This window comes from Mya arenaria, chromosome 3 (assembly GCF_026914265.1).
Source record: "Mya arenaria isolate MELC-2E11 chromosome 3, ASM2691426v1".
Lineage (NCBI taxonomy): Eukaryota > Metazoa > Mollusca > Bivalvia > Myida > Myidae > Mya > Mya arenaria.
In genome coordinates this window covers 56,136,769-56,152,523 of record NC_069124.1, presented here as the reverse complement: position 1 = coordinate 56,152,523, position 15,755 = coordinate 56,136,769, and the positions used below count along the sequence as shown (strand labels likewise).

Below are 15,755 nucleotides of genomic sequence, written 5' to 3'. Positions count from 1 at the left end.
TTGTACGCACTAACGAAAAGTATCTTCCAACGTATACGGTACATATACAGAGAATAGAACATATTTTTTTTGAAACAAAAATGCACCGCGTTACCCCAAAAATCTTTAAAAACGCAAAGAAACACGGAAAGGCTAAAATGCATATGGAGCATACATATCAATTTAGAATTGCTTCTGTGGTTTTATTTAACTGACTGACGATTTCGATTTTTAAAAATAAAATAGGACCATCGAAGTCTTGAAGTGACATGCTTTAATGATCAGGTATTATTACCTTTTCATTGTACATTTTGAGTTGAATGTTTGAATCGAATTAAAAACAAAGAAACTGTCCTATTATGTTTCCTTAATTTTTCAAAATATGTAGAAAAACATTCAATGCCCATACTAGAAGGTTAGTAACACGTTTAACTTAACGTGCGAATGTTTGTCATGAACCACAGAGACAATACACTTCGATTAAAACGCTTTCTCGACAAAATTGAAATACATAATTGGTTCATAATCGATTAAAAGGAAAAAAAGCTTTACCGTGGCACAGCCTTACAGTGCATATGTGTGACAAGTGTTACATTTACCATCGCTGTCAATGAACAATGATCTACACCATCTGAGACGTTTTTTTCTGCGAACTTTGGAAGTCCTAGAATTTAAACTATACGCTCAATATTCAGGGAAGCTCTTTCCGCAAGCATGGACTATTGTGTACTTCAGTCAGATTCGCGTTTGATGTATTTTGGTATTCCGGAGGTAAAATAATAAAATTAGGTGTTTCCTTTGTTTTATTCTAAACATTAACTCCAATATTGAAACCGTAACAAATAAGCGGAGCTTTACCGTGCAATAACTATGATGCGGATTCCTTACAACGTTATACAGACGGTAGTTATTGAACGTTGTCCTTGACGATATGTTACAAAACACAACCTGATTAAATCTTTGCACCCGCGCGAAGCGCTTTTGTATAATTTAAATAACTCGGTTTGTTGGTGCAGTAGCTAGTACTAATACGTTAACAATAATACTAGGTCTATAGAATAATATCAACTATTGTGATTACATGTATAGTAGGTTTTTTAAAGCTGCACTCCCACAGATTTGCCGTTTTTGCAACTTTTTTATTTTATGTCTTGGAAAGAGCAAATATTTGCGTAAATATCTGCAAACCAATGATAAAAGATTGCTGACAAAAGATCAGGTCGCAGATTTGCATATTTCAGTTCGAAAATCAATGTTTTATGGATTAAACCGTTACTAACGGTTGCAGACAAATGCATAAAACATTATTTTTAGAACTTCAATATAAAAATCTGCGATCTAGTTTTTTGTCAGCAGTCTTATATCACTGGTTTCCATGTATTTTCGCAAAATTTGGCTCGTTCCAAGACAAAAAATAAAAAAGTTGTCAACTCCTTCAATCTGTGAGAGTGCAGCTTTAAATGCAATACCTCATTTTTGTATTCATTAAAATTAACTATGTTTTCCCCATTGATAAATATATGATATTTGTGCATGTATTTGTCAGGGTTTGTTTATAATCTTCTAGAGTTTTGTATTTACTACATACCATTTTCTACATATTATATGTATAGAAGTTTAAAAGAAAAACACAATAATTATAGTCCTAAGGAAGAAGTCCTTGAGTTATTTTGTATAATAGAACCCTATCATTTTGTATATGAAGGCAAACTTCACAATGTTGTGTTTTGTTTGTTTAAGTTTCTTTAAAACAGTTTCAACAGTGCTAGCACATTTTCTAAATCTAAATTTATTCTTTGAGTTTTATCAATGTTTGTTCAATAGTTCGTAAGAAATTATCTGAGTGTTGTTGGATTTAATATTTGCTCAAATAATGCTCAATATTTCATGTGGATCTTATTCTGTGGACAATAAAAACAACAGGACCAGTAAAGATTTAAATACATGGAACAAAGAATATTGTCGATCAATATCTTACTGTTTAGTTGAAATTATGTTAAACTGTATGTAAATATTTATTTTGCTGTTTAAAGTGTGTTTCTCTTTCGGTATGGTGTTTGGTGGTCGTAACTTTTACAATTAACGCTGCAATTGAAATCTGTCTACTGAAAATGCGCATTACTAAGATATTATTGATGAAAATATGCATAACAGCGGTCGTACTTGTCTCCTCCAAATAAATTTTGGCCATTTTAAGATCATTCCAGTATTTCGTCCTATAGTAAAAATACTGTTTCATGTCTTTATCTGAAATCCGAGGAGAAGCCATTCTATCAGCCAACCGTGGTCTTGTCAATGTTGCACTGCGCGTCTTGTGCGTCGATGATTCGTTATTTCTAAACGAAGGTCGACGGCATTTTGGGGTATTGTCGTCCCGTGAAACTCCTTGCGATTTCTATCGTGAGCCTGCCAAGCTTCCTTATGATCTCGTTTGTGTTCATGGTAATCTTGCTTCCTCGGGTTATAGCACTGTGCGACGCCTTTGCAAAGAACATTGCCATCTTTCTTAAGAAACATTGCTGGCCAGACAATAAATGCTATCTTCTGGCCGTTCTTTGTGTACGCTCTGTAAATATCGCTATTGAAGTCTCCCCCCGCGTGCGATGTTTGTCGAAGACAACGGGAGGGTCTTGGAGGCACATTAACCAGCATAGTTGGATACATTCCTTAACATACGGAAGTATTTGCAGAGCTTTCTCAGCCTCCCATGTGTACCTTTTAAGTTTTAGGCACTATAGGTAATCCTGCAATAAACAAACGAAATGCTATTGAAACTATGAATATGATGCGGTAATTCTATTATGGCAAATTTATTTTGTATCTTAGGCCACTTTATCTTTCAATTCAAATGTGCAATTTTTTATCAAAGGTAACCGGTCCAAAATATATAGAACACCTACATTGACAATGTTTCAAGGGAATGAATCAATGGAAGTATGTCACATATAATAACTATGATTATTTCCCTTTAAGTATAAATCTTCAATAAAATATTGTTTACATAGTTAATTTATATACTGTTCTGCATGGTTTGATTTCAAAAAGTATCAAAGGCAATTAAATATATGCCTTATACAGTACCAATTAAATAAATAATGGTAATGTAAACATATGAAAGATGCATGCATTTCACAGTATAAAACATAAATATTATCATTATCTTGACAGCACACACACGCACGCACGCACGCACGCACGCACGCACGCACACACGCACGCACACACACACACGCAAAAAACACACAAACTTAACACATATCCACACATACGCACACCCACACAAAGGAATCTAATATAAGACTTTCTGAACAATCGGGCCAACGTTCAACAATTAACAAAAATTTAAAATGACTATAATGATAACATCGATTTAAATTGCTTTCATATTCGTGTCTGCTTTGATTAAATCAATCAACACAACACAGACATTTGCTCACAAGTAATGGCAAATAAAGTGCCAAACCGAGCAGTCACATAGCATTGAAGCAGAACAACGCCAAAACCAAAGCGGATCAACATCAAGCTCGGAGCGTGATGTTTTTGGTCAAATCATCATTACGACAGCGATACTGCACAAATATATTGTAGATATAAAATAAAGAAATACTTATATAACGTACGTTTACCCAATTGATCTAGCAGCGAAACAAAAAGAAATGTACTGAGGTACACTAATTTTCTAATTTTCGAATACTGAAAATAACATAACCTTACGTTGAGCAATATATAAAAGTACATGTATTACACAATGTATAACCTTTAAAGGAAGAGCTTTAATCTCGCTGAAGATACTTTGGATAAGCATTTATATGCTCTGCTCGCTCTGACGTCATCATGTTTGCAAAACTCAAGGAAATACAATAATGATACTATTTAAAGTTTTTTTTATTTAAATATAGACGGAAACCACAAGTTAAACCTTAGTAAAATCATTCAGTAATGATGTGTTACAAGAGTAACATAAATTCAACATTTTAAGTTAACAATACGCATCGTTTATATTGTAGTGCGTAGTAAAATAAATGTCACACATATTTCTTGAGACAGATGTTACATAAAGTTTGCGGTTGGTTCGATGTATCTCGCAATTGTCTTTTCCCGTTTCACACAAACTAGTATATGAATGCTGAGGCTTATGATCGATTGTAGCAATGCCTTTACTTTGTACGTTTACATAATATGTTCGTTTTTCTTTTAATAAAACAAAAAATGGGATAACTTGAATTGAGAACGATAATTTTAACGTATTGTTTAGCACTAATGCCATGCTGTTAAAACACTGTGTGCATCATTAGATCTTCATGCTAAAGAGGTCTTCACAAAGTAGCACTAATAAAGATGTTGTCACATGTATGCTTTCCTTTATGTACTTACAAACTCCTGAAAACATGTAAAAAAACCTGGGGATTGCCTTATTGCTAACGAATATTAATTGTCTTAACTATTCTACGACATTTTCTGAATTTACTTCCTGTTCCATGAATGATCAAACATTTAAGATCTCTGTCAATACTTTAGTTATTGATCAATTGGTCGATATATTTGGTTATCTTAAACTAGTTGTGAGCTTTATCAATGACATACTTGTTAAACTTATTGCCAAAACAAGTACTAAATGACAAGGTTGATTTAAGTTTAAACACGTGAATGTTTCTAAGAGAACAAGTGTTGATAATAGATAAAATATTTGATGCTACCTACCAAAGGCACTTCAAACCGAACTGAACTATCAAATCCTTCGTTAGCACTGCGCAACAACGCGAGGAAAAAATGTTTGGATTTCGTTCAAATTAGATAATACATTTATATAACCTAATGCAAAACTATGTCTGTGATTTGATCGCCTCGAGGTCTTCGGCTCATGGTCATGAATTGCTTGTTATTTCATTGACTGAATTCACATGCCTTTTCGTAATGTTCCCAAACAAACGTTAGTCTGGTTCTGGTCGCATTTGTGTTAGGCAGGAAATTTCTTTCCAATCGAACATTGGTTACCGCAGTTATTTAACAATCATCACAACACCACAACTTGGGCTACAACAAACGAACACGTTGCCTTATTTTGGAGACACTAAGAATATGTTGTTAAATATTCGCCATACATTATTTTTATTTTTTGATTATCATAAAACAATACATGATACAAACACTTTCAAAAAAGCAATACAACATGAAAACACACGAAGACAACGCATTAAACTGTACACAGTCTGACACGAAAAAGGAATGTATATTCAAATCTTATTAAAACAAATAATTGTTCGATTTTACTCAAAAATAAACCTGATTCAAACAGCACATCCAATGCAGTTGATAACAATTGATATGTTCACAAATATATATTATGTACAAACTTATAAAACACAAACAAATTTTTCAAAGGATAGGGTACGTATGCAGAGAGTATAAATTGTAATTGATATATGCCACACAAGAAAAACCACTGTCTAGATAGTTGAAACATAAGCGATGCTAATCAGTTGAACATGTTTAATTATATCCTCTTCCCATCATACCCCTGTGCAATTCCTTTGCAGAGTAAAGCCCCTTTCACATGAAGACACAGGGCGGGCCAGACCATAAAGTCGACAAGGGGACCGCTTTTGGTGTACGCCTTGTAGAAGTCCGTGTCAAACCTGCAAAATGTAAAACATTAGAAGTTTATCAAAGTACAGACGCGTAATCGGATAAATTTACCTGCATTAAATTACTTTTCTTGATAGAGAAAGACGACCATTTTAATAAAATCCTAATATTAAAGTATGGTCCGTCATTATTTTGTGTATGATTATAGAATTCAGAACACAAAACGACAAAATATCTTAAACAAAAGGAGATTAAATGATATTAAAACAAAGGAATGGAAATAAACTTTTCAAAACAAAAGCATTTTTAACACTCTTCAAATTATTATCTGATATTTTGCGAAATATCAAGTATTGCATCATCGTAGAATTTCTGGATTTGATTCTCTGTAAATCATTATTACTTGTTTATTTAGTGCACATGGTCTGGTAGTTAATGAATTGTCTTTAGGATGCAAAATTAAGCAAATTAAATAATCATCTATCTCTGAAAAAATGCTCTTCTATTCGTTGAGCAACTTTGAAAGTTTGCTACATGCTAAATTGGTAATAATTAAGGTTTTGGAATAACAACTTACTTTGTTTCAACAAATACATCAACTTAAAGTAAAATCTTTTAATTCTAAATGCCAACATATGTTATGAACAAGTTTTGGTGAAATTTTATAAGGTTACTTATCATTGTTGTTGAATAAATGCACGTTTTATTACTTAAATCACTTTCAAATTAACTCTTCGTTGAAGATACACTAATGCAAGGGGATGACGATAACGGATTTTTAGTCAACATAAGGCCATTGTGTATCCTATCCGACACCAATGCGGAATCTATTCAAACAAATTGTGACAAAGTGGGAACACCTCGTCAAATTTTCGATATATTACTATTATCTTAAGGACTTTAAGAATTGTGTGCAGAGCTTAATGTAGTAAGACCCTAATGAGTATCATTTCAAACTATGACGAGCTTGATTATTTCTTAATGAGTATCATTTACTGGATTCCTAAATAAAATTTAAAAGAAATATATTGTCAAATAACAATTTCTAAATACCTTTCATTACGCTTCCGCCAAATTCAGAATTTTGATAAAAACTACATCACCAGAGACAAGTATGTTTTTTTAAATTTCATTTATTGGTCAACATTTTGGAAATAATTTGGTATCAGAGTAAGAGGAAACATATTTACTTTCGGAAATAATACATTATTGATCATATAATCAAACTGTACTGAAAAAGTGATATTGTTTTACAATTTTAACATACTGTTTTGACCTAATTAAAATTGGAACATCGACTTTAATAAGCAAAATTAACAAGCCCCCAAAAAGCTAATGACCTGTTCATTATAAAAAAAACTTGATTCATTTAGGAACATTATGCTAGAGAATCAAAAAGTTTAGGTAGAGTCGGGTTGTCTTTAACACAGCAATACTTTTTGGCCTTAGTTTCATAGTTATTTGGAAGTCGATCTCATAAGTTTTAATCAATGCTCATTGTTGTAGAAAGTATCGCATGCTTTGTATATTTATGTATACATGTTAACTGTAATTATACAAACTTATCCTCACATGTAAAAAACAGTCAGAAACAGGGGAGATAAATTTGTACTCATAGCTGACATATTTAAACCCAGGGAGTATTGCAATGCAGAAAGTTTACATTCATTTTGAACTAATTGAACTAAAGACCAAACATGAATGCTTAATTGTGTTCAGCGAGAAATACCTCGCGAATGCCTTTATATTAATTATGTGTGTATGCGTATGCGCGAGCTTCTAGAACATTCATTGAATATAACCAGTAAATGTAAGTTTGACGGTTGTTTTCGTTACTAAGTGGACATTTGGCTGGTTTGTGATTTGCTTTATTGAGCGTGGGCTCATGTAAATGACTTCATATGAATCTGCGATCCGTTTGACGGAGACATGAGCATGGCGTTTGTTTAATATTGTTTTACTGAGGTGGATTGGATAATTTTACCGACCGAATAACAACAACAACAAACTTGCATATGAAATATATAGAAATTTTCTATGCATTTGCTTATGTTTATGTTGAAAGATCCCGGAGCATTGTAGAAGCGTGCATTCTTTATTTCATAAATTATATACAAATTAAATAAATCCTACTTGGAAACTTTTTTTGAACAGAGAAACGTAAGCAATAGGATTCATATAGCTGGTAGTACATTATATGGTTTCAAAATCATATTGATTGCAGTCTTATTTTTATTCGTTTAAACAAATAAAAAACAAATAAGGCTTTGATCTTCCTCGACAGTTTATAAAGAATTACTTAGGAATCAAATCACAATCAAACATCTCATTGTTCATTTAAAAAGGACGGATAGACTCCGCATCGGTGTCGGATAGAACCCACCTTGTGCAAACGTGGATGGATAGAATCCGCTATGTATTATCACCGTGTGATGGTCGCTGGATTTTATGGGCAAGATAGGTGCTGACTAAGTGTATAGTGCCTCTATTAGCTATGTACTGTAAGTTGAAATTCAGATCGTGTTAAGAATGCATTTTGCTTAATAAATAATCGTTTAACATAGTGCAAAATAATTGTCTGAAAACTCACCTGGTTCCGTGTTCTACTTTGGTGTCAATAACAACGGGTGGGTCTTGGATGCTCATCAACCAGCACAGCTCAATGCACTCCTTGACGAAGGGTTTAACTTGCAACTGGAGGGGTTTCGGGTGCTGACTTGCCATTTTGTCGATGTATTTCTAAAAGCATAATACACTCGTAACTTATGCTCTTAAATGTATTTATCTTTTTGCAGAACCCATCTATCATGTATTTTAAAATGCGTGAAAAATGAAATTGATATAATCGTTTCCTAACCTCATAAAGGGCAGCACCAGTTTGGTCTCCTAACGCCTTTCGACAGTCCTTCAAATTCTTCTGAACAAGTGACGGGAAATTTGATCCAGCCTGTTCGATAATAAAACTTAACGTGTCAACTCAAGAAGATTGAGTTTTGTAATTATGCATAAAACGTACAAGAATCATTTAATGGAGCCTTATTTGAGATTGCAAGCAATTAAAAAATCTAACCATCCAATCGCACGAATGTCTAAGACTGTTGTAAAATATATGGTTTTAATAACAATATAGATGCATGTATTTATTGCTGTGTTTTTCATTATTTTTTTCAACGATTTTTTTAACATAATGGACCTATTTTCATTGAAATCTCAATTAATTATTCTGAAAAGCCAGACGTTTTCTTAACGAAAAATCAAGCAGTAGCTGATAAGAATAAATCTGCTTTGGATTAGTAAGCATACAAATAATGTTATCTACCCGATTTTGAATCAGTATTTCTTTTAAAGCTGTCATCTGTGCTTCAGATTCCATTTGACAGAAATCGGCGGCACTCTTGTTTATGAAAGAAACAAAACATCCATTTAAGAAATACATATTACTACATTCACGTAGGCGACCTCTTTAATTTTCTGACCCCGATTTTCTGTTAATGACCGTTATGCATTCGGCTAAGAACTTTCTTTTGAAAAATGTTTCATAAGGAAGTTTATAAAGTGTTTCGAAATTCGTAGAGTTATGCAATCGCTATATTTTGTGATTTAAACGGACTTTGGACATCCACAAGGGAAAGTGCGTCCTTACACAGATGCAACAATAAAACGTACCAGCAAAATGTTAGATAGTGAATCTATTGTAGACTTCTCGTCGTGTAACTGATTGTTAACGATCTCGAAGGCATCTGTCCATTGGTTGTCATACAACTCCGAGTAACGCTCAGCCAGTTTTGTAGGCCGGTTTTTATCACTGAGGTCAGCAATATTAGGATTGTTGTCGGTAAGCTTCTGACCCATCACTTTGCTTAACCTGTTGAGTATTCATAATCAAATAAATAAAACAATACCTTGTCCATCGCTCTTTGTTCGCTGACCAATCATGTTCATTTTAATACAATATAAACACACACTGTCGTCCTACAGTATATGCAGCACAGACATATAAATCAACGAACAACCATTATATACAGTCTATATTTTAACGTATTACGCATTTTTCATGATGATCAAATCCAATAATCTTATTTGATCCTTTTAAACAGTATAACAGCGAAAATACTGGTTACAGCAAACAAACTAATATGTGCGTGCTTGTTTTACACCCACTTTCGTTTGCATGAAAAAAATTGTTCTGATAGAATAAGGTTGAAACATTTAAAGGTTTATCTTAATGCTAACTAGTACAGCTCGTTTGGAATAATTGAATAGGAAGAATACAAGTTCTACAGGTATATGATTTTTGAATCGTGAACAAAGACATATAAACAAAACTCTCATACATGTTAACTTTACCTTGTTTTTGCATCCTCAAGGTCATGTCTGACCTCTAGCAGTTCATGTCGTGTCTTTTCGAGCTCACGCTCAAGATTTGCGTTTTGACTTGAGATCCTTCCTGGTTGCTTTTGAGTGTACATCCGAGTTCCTAGCTCTTCTTTCAGTGTTTCGTTTTCCCGTTTAAGTGTGGCTATGTGCTTTTTGTTATTATCATTTTCTTGTTTAATCAAATGTAACTCTTCACTTCTATTCTGCAGTGTGTTATTATACTGATCATTTTTATTCTGAAGCTCTTTCAATTCAGCATTTGCCTTTAGAATTTGTGTTTTTAAGTGTTCATTTTTAGCTGCTAACGCATCAACAGCTGCTTTGTGTTGAATTATTTCGTCATGTAAACTTCGCATGTTGTTACTTTTCTGACTTTGTTCGACTGTTTCAATTTTAAGACGTGCCTTACACAGATCTTTTTCCTGGCTCATAGTAGCTATTTTTCTTTGCAAATCAGCATTTTGATCTTGTTCCGAGTGTAGTTCTGATCTCAGTGTTTTCGATTCATCTTTCAATTTCTGGTGTTGATTTATCATTTCTTCTAATTCTTTCTCCAAACGTTCATTATTGAGCATAACCGAGTCAAACTTTTCTTTTTCTTGGTGTTGTAACATTTTGGAGAGGTCATGATTTTGTTTATTGAGCAAATTGCTATGTTCAGATAATTGTTTAGTTTCATTGCCAGTATCAACGTCTTCGTCCTTTTTCGACGCCAACTCGATCGTTAGTGCTTCTATTTTTGCCTGCATTTTGTGTATCGTTTCATTCGCCAGTGCGAGTTCATTTTGTTCTTCTTCAGTATACAGTTTATTCTCATTTTCCAACGGTTTCACACTTTCCTGTATTTCTAGATTGTTTTTGCAATTTTCAAGTTCTTTTCTCAGTCGACTTATTTCTTCATCAAGTCCATTACTTATTTTGTTATCTCTTTCTTGTTGTTGAAGCTTTCTCTTGAGATCCAAAATAATGCAAGTTAGTTCTTCATTTGTTTGCTTTTCATTATTAAGTTGGAGTTCTTCCAATCGGTATTTGGGATATTGATCATGGTAATTATGAACCGGGTTGGACTTCTGCGTAAGTCTTTGGTCACGATTCCAATTACAATTTTGCAAACTTGTACGATGTTGACATACTTTCTGTAAGTACTCATTATGTTGCTGGAGTTCGTAAATTTCATCCCGTGAGCTTTCTACTAAATCGATGTTGTACTGCTGCAGCTCTTGATTTAATTTCCAATCGTTTATCGACAACACTTCATTAAGTTGACAGGTTCTGCACCCTGAGTCCGTCCGACCCTAGAATATATCCACATATCACTTGCACTGTTAGCGACATCTTATTTGTATTAAAATTGACAACACGGAACTAACAATACTTTGAATGGTCAGTTTTAACTCGCAAACTATATGTTACATATTCCTTTGTAAATTAGGGTTGTTAGAATGCGCCTTATGGGACAGCATTATTAGTTGTCTATCTTAAAGTATCTTAAAGTATCTTATACTTTGAAATCACATGTCATTGAATGAAAATACACGTTTCATTGTTTTCCTCTGAAGTTTTATTTATCCCATTATATTTGTTTGCAGACAGGTACTTCTTTTTACAGCTTAGTTTAAACGGTATTCATTCCAAATTAACATACGAAAACATTTTCAAGATTCGGAAAACGAGTTCATAAAAACTAATGTAAATTCCCTTCCTCACATTGTTTAGTCTAATACTGACGTGTTGGAAGTACGTGTATTGAAACTATAAACCATACTGTAATTACGTTTAATAACTGACCCCCACCTACATACAACGCTTTTACAGTCCCAACAAACAATAAATATCTTTAAAATTGATATATCTATATATATATATATATATATATATATATATATATATATATATATATATATATATATATATATATATATATATATATATTGAAATTTTAAACATCTACCCAAACATGGGTTAAATTGTCTTTATTTCCTATGATCTTATCTAGACAAAGCTGTTGTAGCTCAAATGACTATCACTGAACATCTATATTCGCGCAAGTCACCTTATTGTCTCTCATTTTATGATTTATAAATCGTAGATTAGTACCTACATTCTCAGACAAAAAAAACGCCTATTGGCCTTCAATAAGTAACGCGCCTGATCGTTATTAAGAATTGCAGTAACATCACTGACGCCATCATTTAGTTCCCTGCCTCGTGAGGACATGTTATGATCTAAGTCAATAAATACATTTTTGTGTAAAAACTGAAAGGGCTCGCTAGCTGAGTCGTTCTTAATCAAGAAGATATTATATGATATGCTCTAACTATTACTTAAGAATGAAATACTATCTTTGTTGAAAATACATGAATAAAATTGTGATATGTTGACAATTTAACACTAAAGCCAATTAGCAAACTCGTCATCTATTGAAACCATGTACAGTCAATTTTCGTCACAAGTAAATGTTTTACAAAACGTGAAGCTTACACTGTTCATGCATTTTATGGAAGCACCATGGTTGTTACTTATTTAAGTAAGCTGAATCAACTTACCCTATATACACCAAAGTATCCCTTCATATCCATCGCCATATTTATTTCCGTTTAACTTTTAACCGTCACATTTTTGCAGCAAATTCGAACCAAGTATTCTATAATCAAATTCAAACTTTCAAATTTAAATACTTAACTTACTTCCTTGTCTAGTAAAATTACAAGAACATGAGCCGTACGAAGCCTTAAGCGTGAAATTAAATCAATGATCGGTGTATTTGAACCCCTGCCAATAGCTTAAACGGGTTCGCGGTTTATGTCTGAACATATGCACTGTATGATAAAGCCGATCTGGCCCTGAAATGTATATGTGAGTAAACTGTTATAATATCACCACGGTAGAAATACACTTTCTTTGGGTTTTGTGTATATAAAACATGATTTAAAACTGAAACTTAAACTTTTATGTTTGCTGATGAAATACTTTTTACCAAAAAGGTCTTATTTGTCGACAATTTCTACTATCGTCGTTCAAGAAACCATTAAATACCTTTTTTGCCCTCCCCTTTGTAACACACTGACCAAAACAGAGGCAGGAACTGATCAACCGCATTTCCTCGAATATGTTTAAATACAAAGTAACACAGACAATATATAAGCAATGACAATAACACTTCACAGAATGTTAATTTTCTTTTGAGAGAGTTAATAGGACAATGAAGTAACAGTACTACTTTAATTTTCCAAATATGTCGCACACATTCATGACTGCATTATCTACAAAAGAGCAAGGAATGTGCATTCACTTGGTCACAAGTGCCTTCCCTGACAGAAGTCTGCAGTAGTGAAATCAGCCCACTTAACTTAATATCCCTTCAAATTGCATGCCTTCAAATTGCGATTTACGAAGACCTTCCGAGTTCTCCATTTACGATATTTAAATTCATCGAAAACTGACCTTTCCGATCCACAACCACTTCTTTGCCATTTTTTCTGCTTCAGTTAACATAATCTCTTTCTTGTGGGTGCGGACCTCCGACCCCAACACTTTATTTTAACTATTTAGACTGACCAATAAAAGGTTTAATTATATTATGCCAGAATGATCTCTTTAAGAAGTGAAATGGCGGCTCCAGGGTTTGATGTTAGAAGGGACACTATTAAGGACGTACCCCTCACCTCTCTATGGCTCAGTCGTGTTTTGGGGGTTAGGGTCAAGAAATTTCGAAGTTTGTATCAAATTTATTACATTTTATTGTCATATTTACACTAAAATGTGTAAAAGAACCGCATTTTCTGTCAGCAAACTATATATGGTTTTGAAAACCGAGGGAATCTAGGCAAACTATAATTGTACAACTATTTAAATCGATAATAAATTAGAGCTTCCTCGTTAGCCCTGTATTTCTAGATACATCAGTCATAACTTGTAACTGCTTATTATTGCTGTAGTTATATAATGTGTTAACATCCGTTTGTAGCGTATGACTCGTACTCCAGAAGAAAAAAACATTAACAATCAACCGTTTATACTGTAGGGTCCTTCTTATAGACTGGCAAATGACAACACTTTTAAGAAAATGTTGTTGTTTTTCAGCCGGAATGCAAAAATAACAACATTACTTTCCTATAAATACTATGACGTGACAATACCTATGTGAAAAACTACAGAAACAAGCTCAGTAGCTAAACGTTTAAACATAAACCCCTTTTAATGGCACAGGGAAAACGCCAAAGACATAGAACACAAAAACAAAAAATCACAAACATGGAACAACAGCACAAAACTACAGCACAGTGCATATATACTATATACACATCTAGGTATGTTTATCAAGGATAGTTGATATATGGCAAGGAAAAGTCAGTAAAATGTAAATTTACTGAGGGTTTAAACCAGTTTACGTGCACAAACCTCACTCTTATCCCAACAACCTTGAATAAAGAAAAAAACGTTAAAGGTAAATCTTATCAAAGTATACATTACCGCAGTGCTGTTTTTGTCTGCTGGAATACTTGAATATCTTTGCCAAATTCGACCTCGTTCTGTAAGGCAAATATAGTCAAATATACTAATTATGATTTTTGTAATGTAGATATAATATATGTCGCATTTGTGCAAATTTATAAAATAACCCTTTTATATGCACTTTAAAATCAATGACATTTCTCGAATAAAATGCGATTAATAGTCTGATATCTTAAAATGCCTTATAGTTTCATGTAAGTCAGTATAGTTTAAGTATATTGTTAGATCATATATGTCGCCTTATAACTGACATAGGGGGGCAAATTTCTAAGTCGAGTTATTTCCTTTTTTCACAGAATAAGTTTACCTGACATTTACAGGCCACTATTGCTTTGAAGATTAGTTGTGCTAACATACTGTTACAGGAAAACGTTGGGAATAGATTGAAAAAAAGCAAAAATAAACTGAAATAAGCTGAACAATATATACAAGTAATTGAAAAGTCATGACCTGATACAGTTGTCCTCGTCTAACTGTATTTTCAAATTTTCATTTTAGTATATATCTCTTTCTTGTTTCATCAGATTCATCAAAGCAGAAGTAAGAAATGGAAAAGGCTTATGATCAAAGTATATTCATAAAAAAGAGAACGAATGGTGACATATCATGTTATTGGTGCTTATTTTTAGAATACATTCGATTACATTTATTGGACACTAACTTGATTTATCACGATAAAATACTTCTAATTTTAAGTAAGACTTACTTTAAAGATTGACTGAAGAAATTCAGCCTATTTTCAAAGATTAGTTTCAACTGTTTTTCTATTTGTAGTGACAGTGATTTTGACCCTGACCGCATGGGCGCCTAATGCAATCACATGAAAGGCCTCCATAACTCTTCCTACATACCAAGTATACTATATGTGAACCCTTACTAACGTTATTCAATTTCAACCGTTCTTTTTTTAACGGTGACCTTCACCTTGACCCTATGGGCCCGAAATGCAATGCCATAAAAGGTCTCTAGAAACTCTTCCTACTCAACAAGTTTGGTCACAATAAGACAACCCTAGCTAAAGTTATTCTGTTTCAACCGTTTTTCTTAAACCGTAAACAGAGACCTTGACCCTAGGGACCCCAAACGCAATCCCATGAAAGGTATTCATAAACTCGTCCTTTTTACCAAGGTTTAAACGAATGGTTTATAAAAAAACCTGTGCAATACAAAGGTTTCACAGAAATAATGTAATCTAAGGCTTTTGTTTCATAGAAGTTTGTACAAAGGGTTGACACGTTAAACCAAATTTTGAATTGCCTAAAATGCTTACCAACGACATAAATAAAGTGATACTTTAT

The 15,755-nt window shown here is 33.3% G+C and overlaps 1 protein-coding gene across 1 annotated transcript; it reads right to left on the bottom strand.

Moving 5' to 3' along the window:
- Positions 1-5,078: 5,078 nt before the first annotated feature.
- LOC128227561 (uncharacterized) lies at positions 5,079-12,618 on the bottom strand. The gene is made up of 7 exons (XM_052938208.1): positions 12,489-12,618; positions 9,913-11,237; positions 9,232-9,430; positions 8,885-8,959; positions 8,423-8,512; positions 8,156-8,304; positions 5,079-5,615 (listed from the first exon to the last, which is right to left on the bottom strand). Exons 1-7 carry the CDS (start codon positions 12,525-12,527, stop codon positions 5,474-5,476), a joined length of 2,019 nt encoding a protein of 672 aa, XP_052794168.1. The 5' UTR covers positions 12,528-12,618; the 3' UTR covers positions 5,079-5,473.
- Positions 12,619-15,755: the final 3,137 nt, after the last annotated feature.

Excerpts from the sequence above, each read along its gene's own strand:
- LOC128227561 (XM_052938208.1), bottom strand. The coding sequence starts at position 12,527 with ATGGCGATGGATATGAAGGGATACTTTGGTGTATATAGG. Across the intron at positions 8,513-8,884 it reads AAATACTGATTCAAAATCGG|GCTGGATCAAATTTCCCGTC; the intron begins GTAGATAACATT and ends ATTATCGAACAG. Across the intron at positions 5,616-8,155 it reads AAAGTAGAACACGGAACCAG|GTTTGACACGGACTTCTACA; the intron begins GTGAGTTTTCAG and ends TACATTTTGCAG.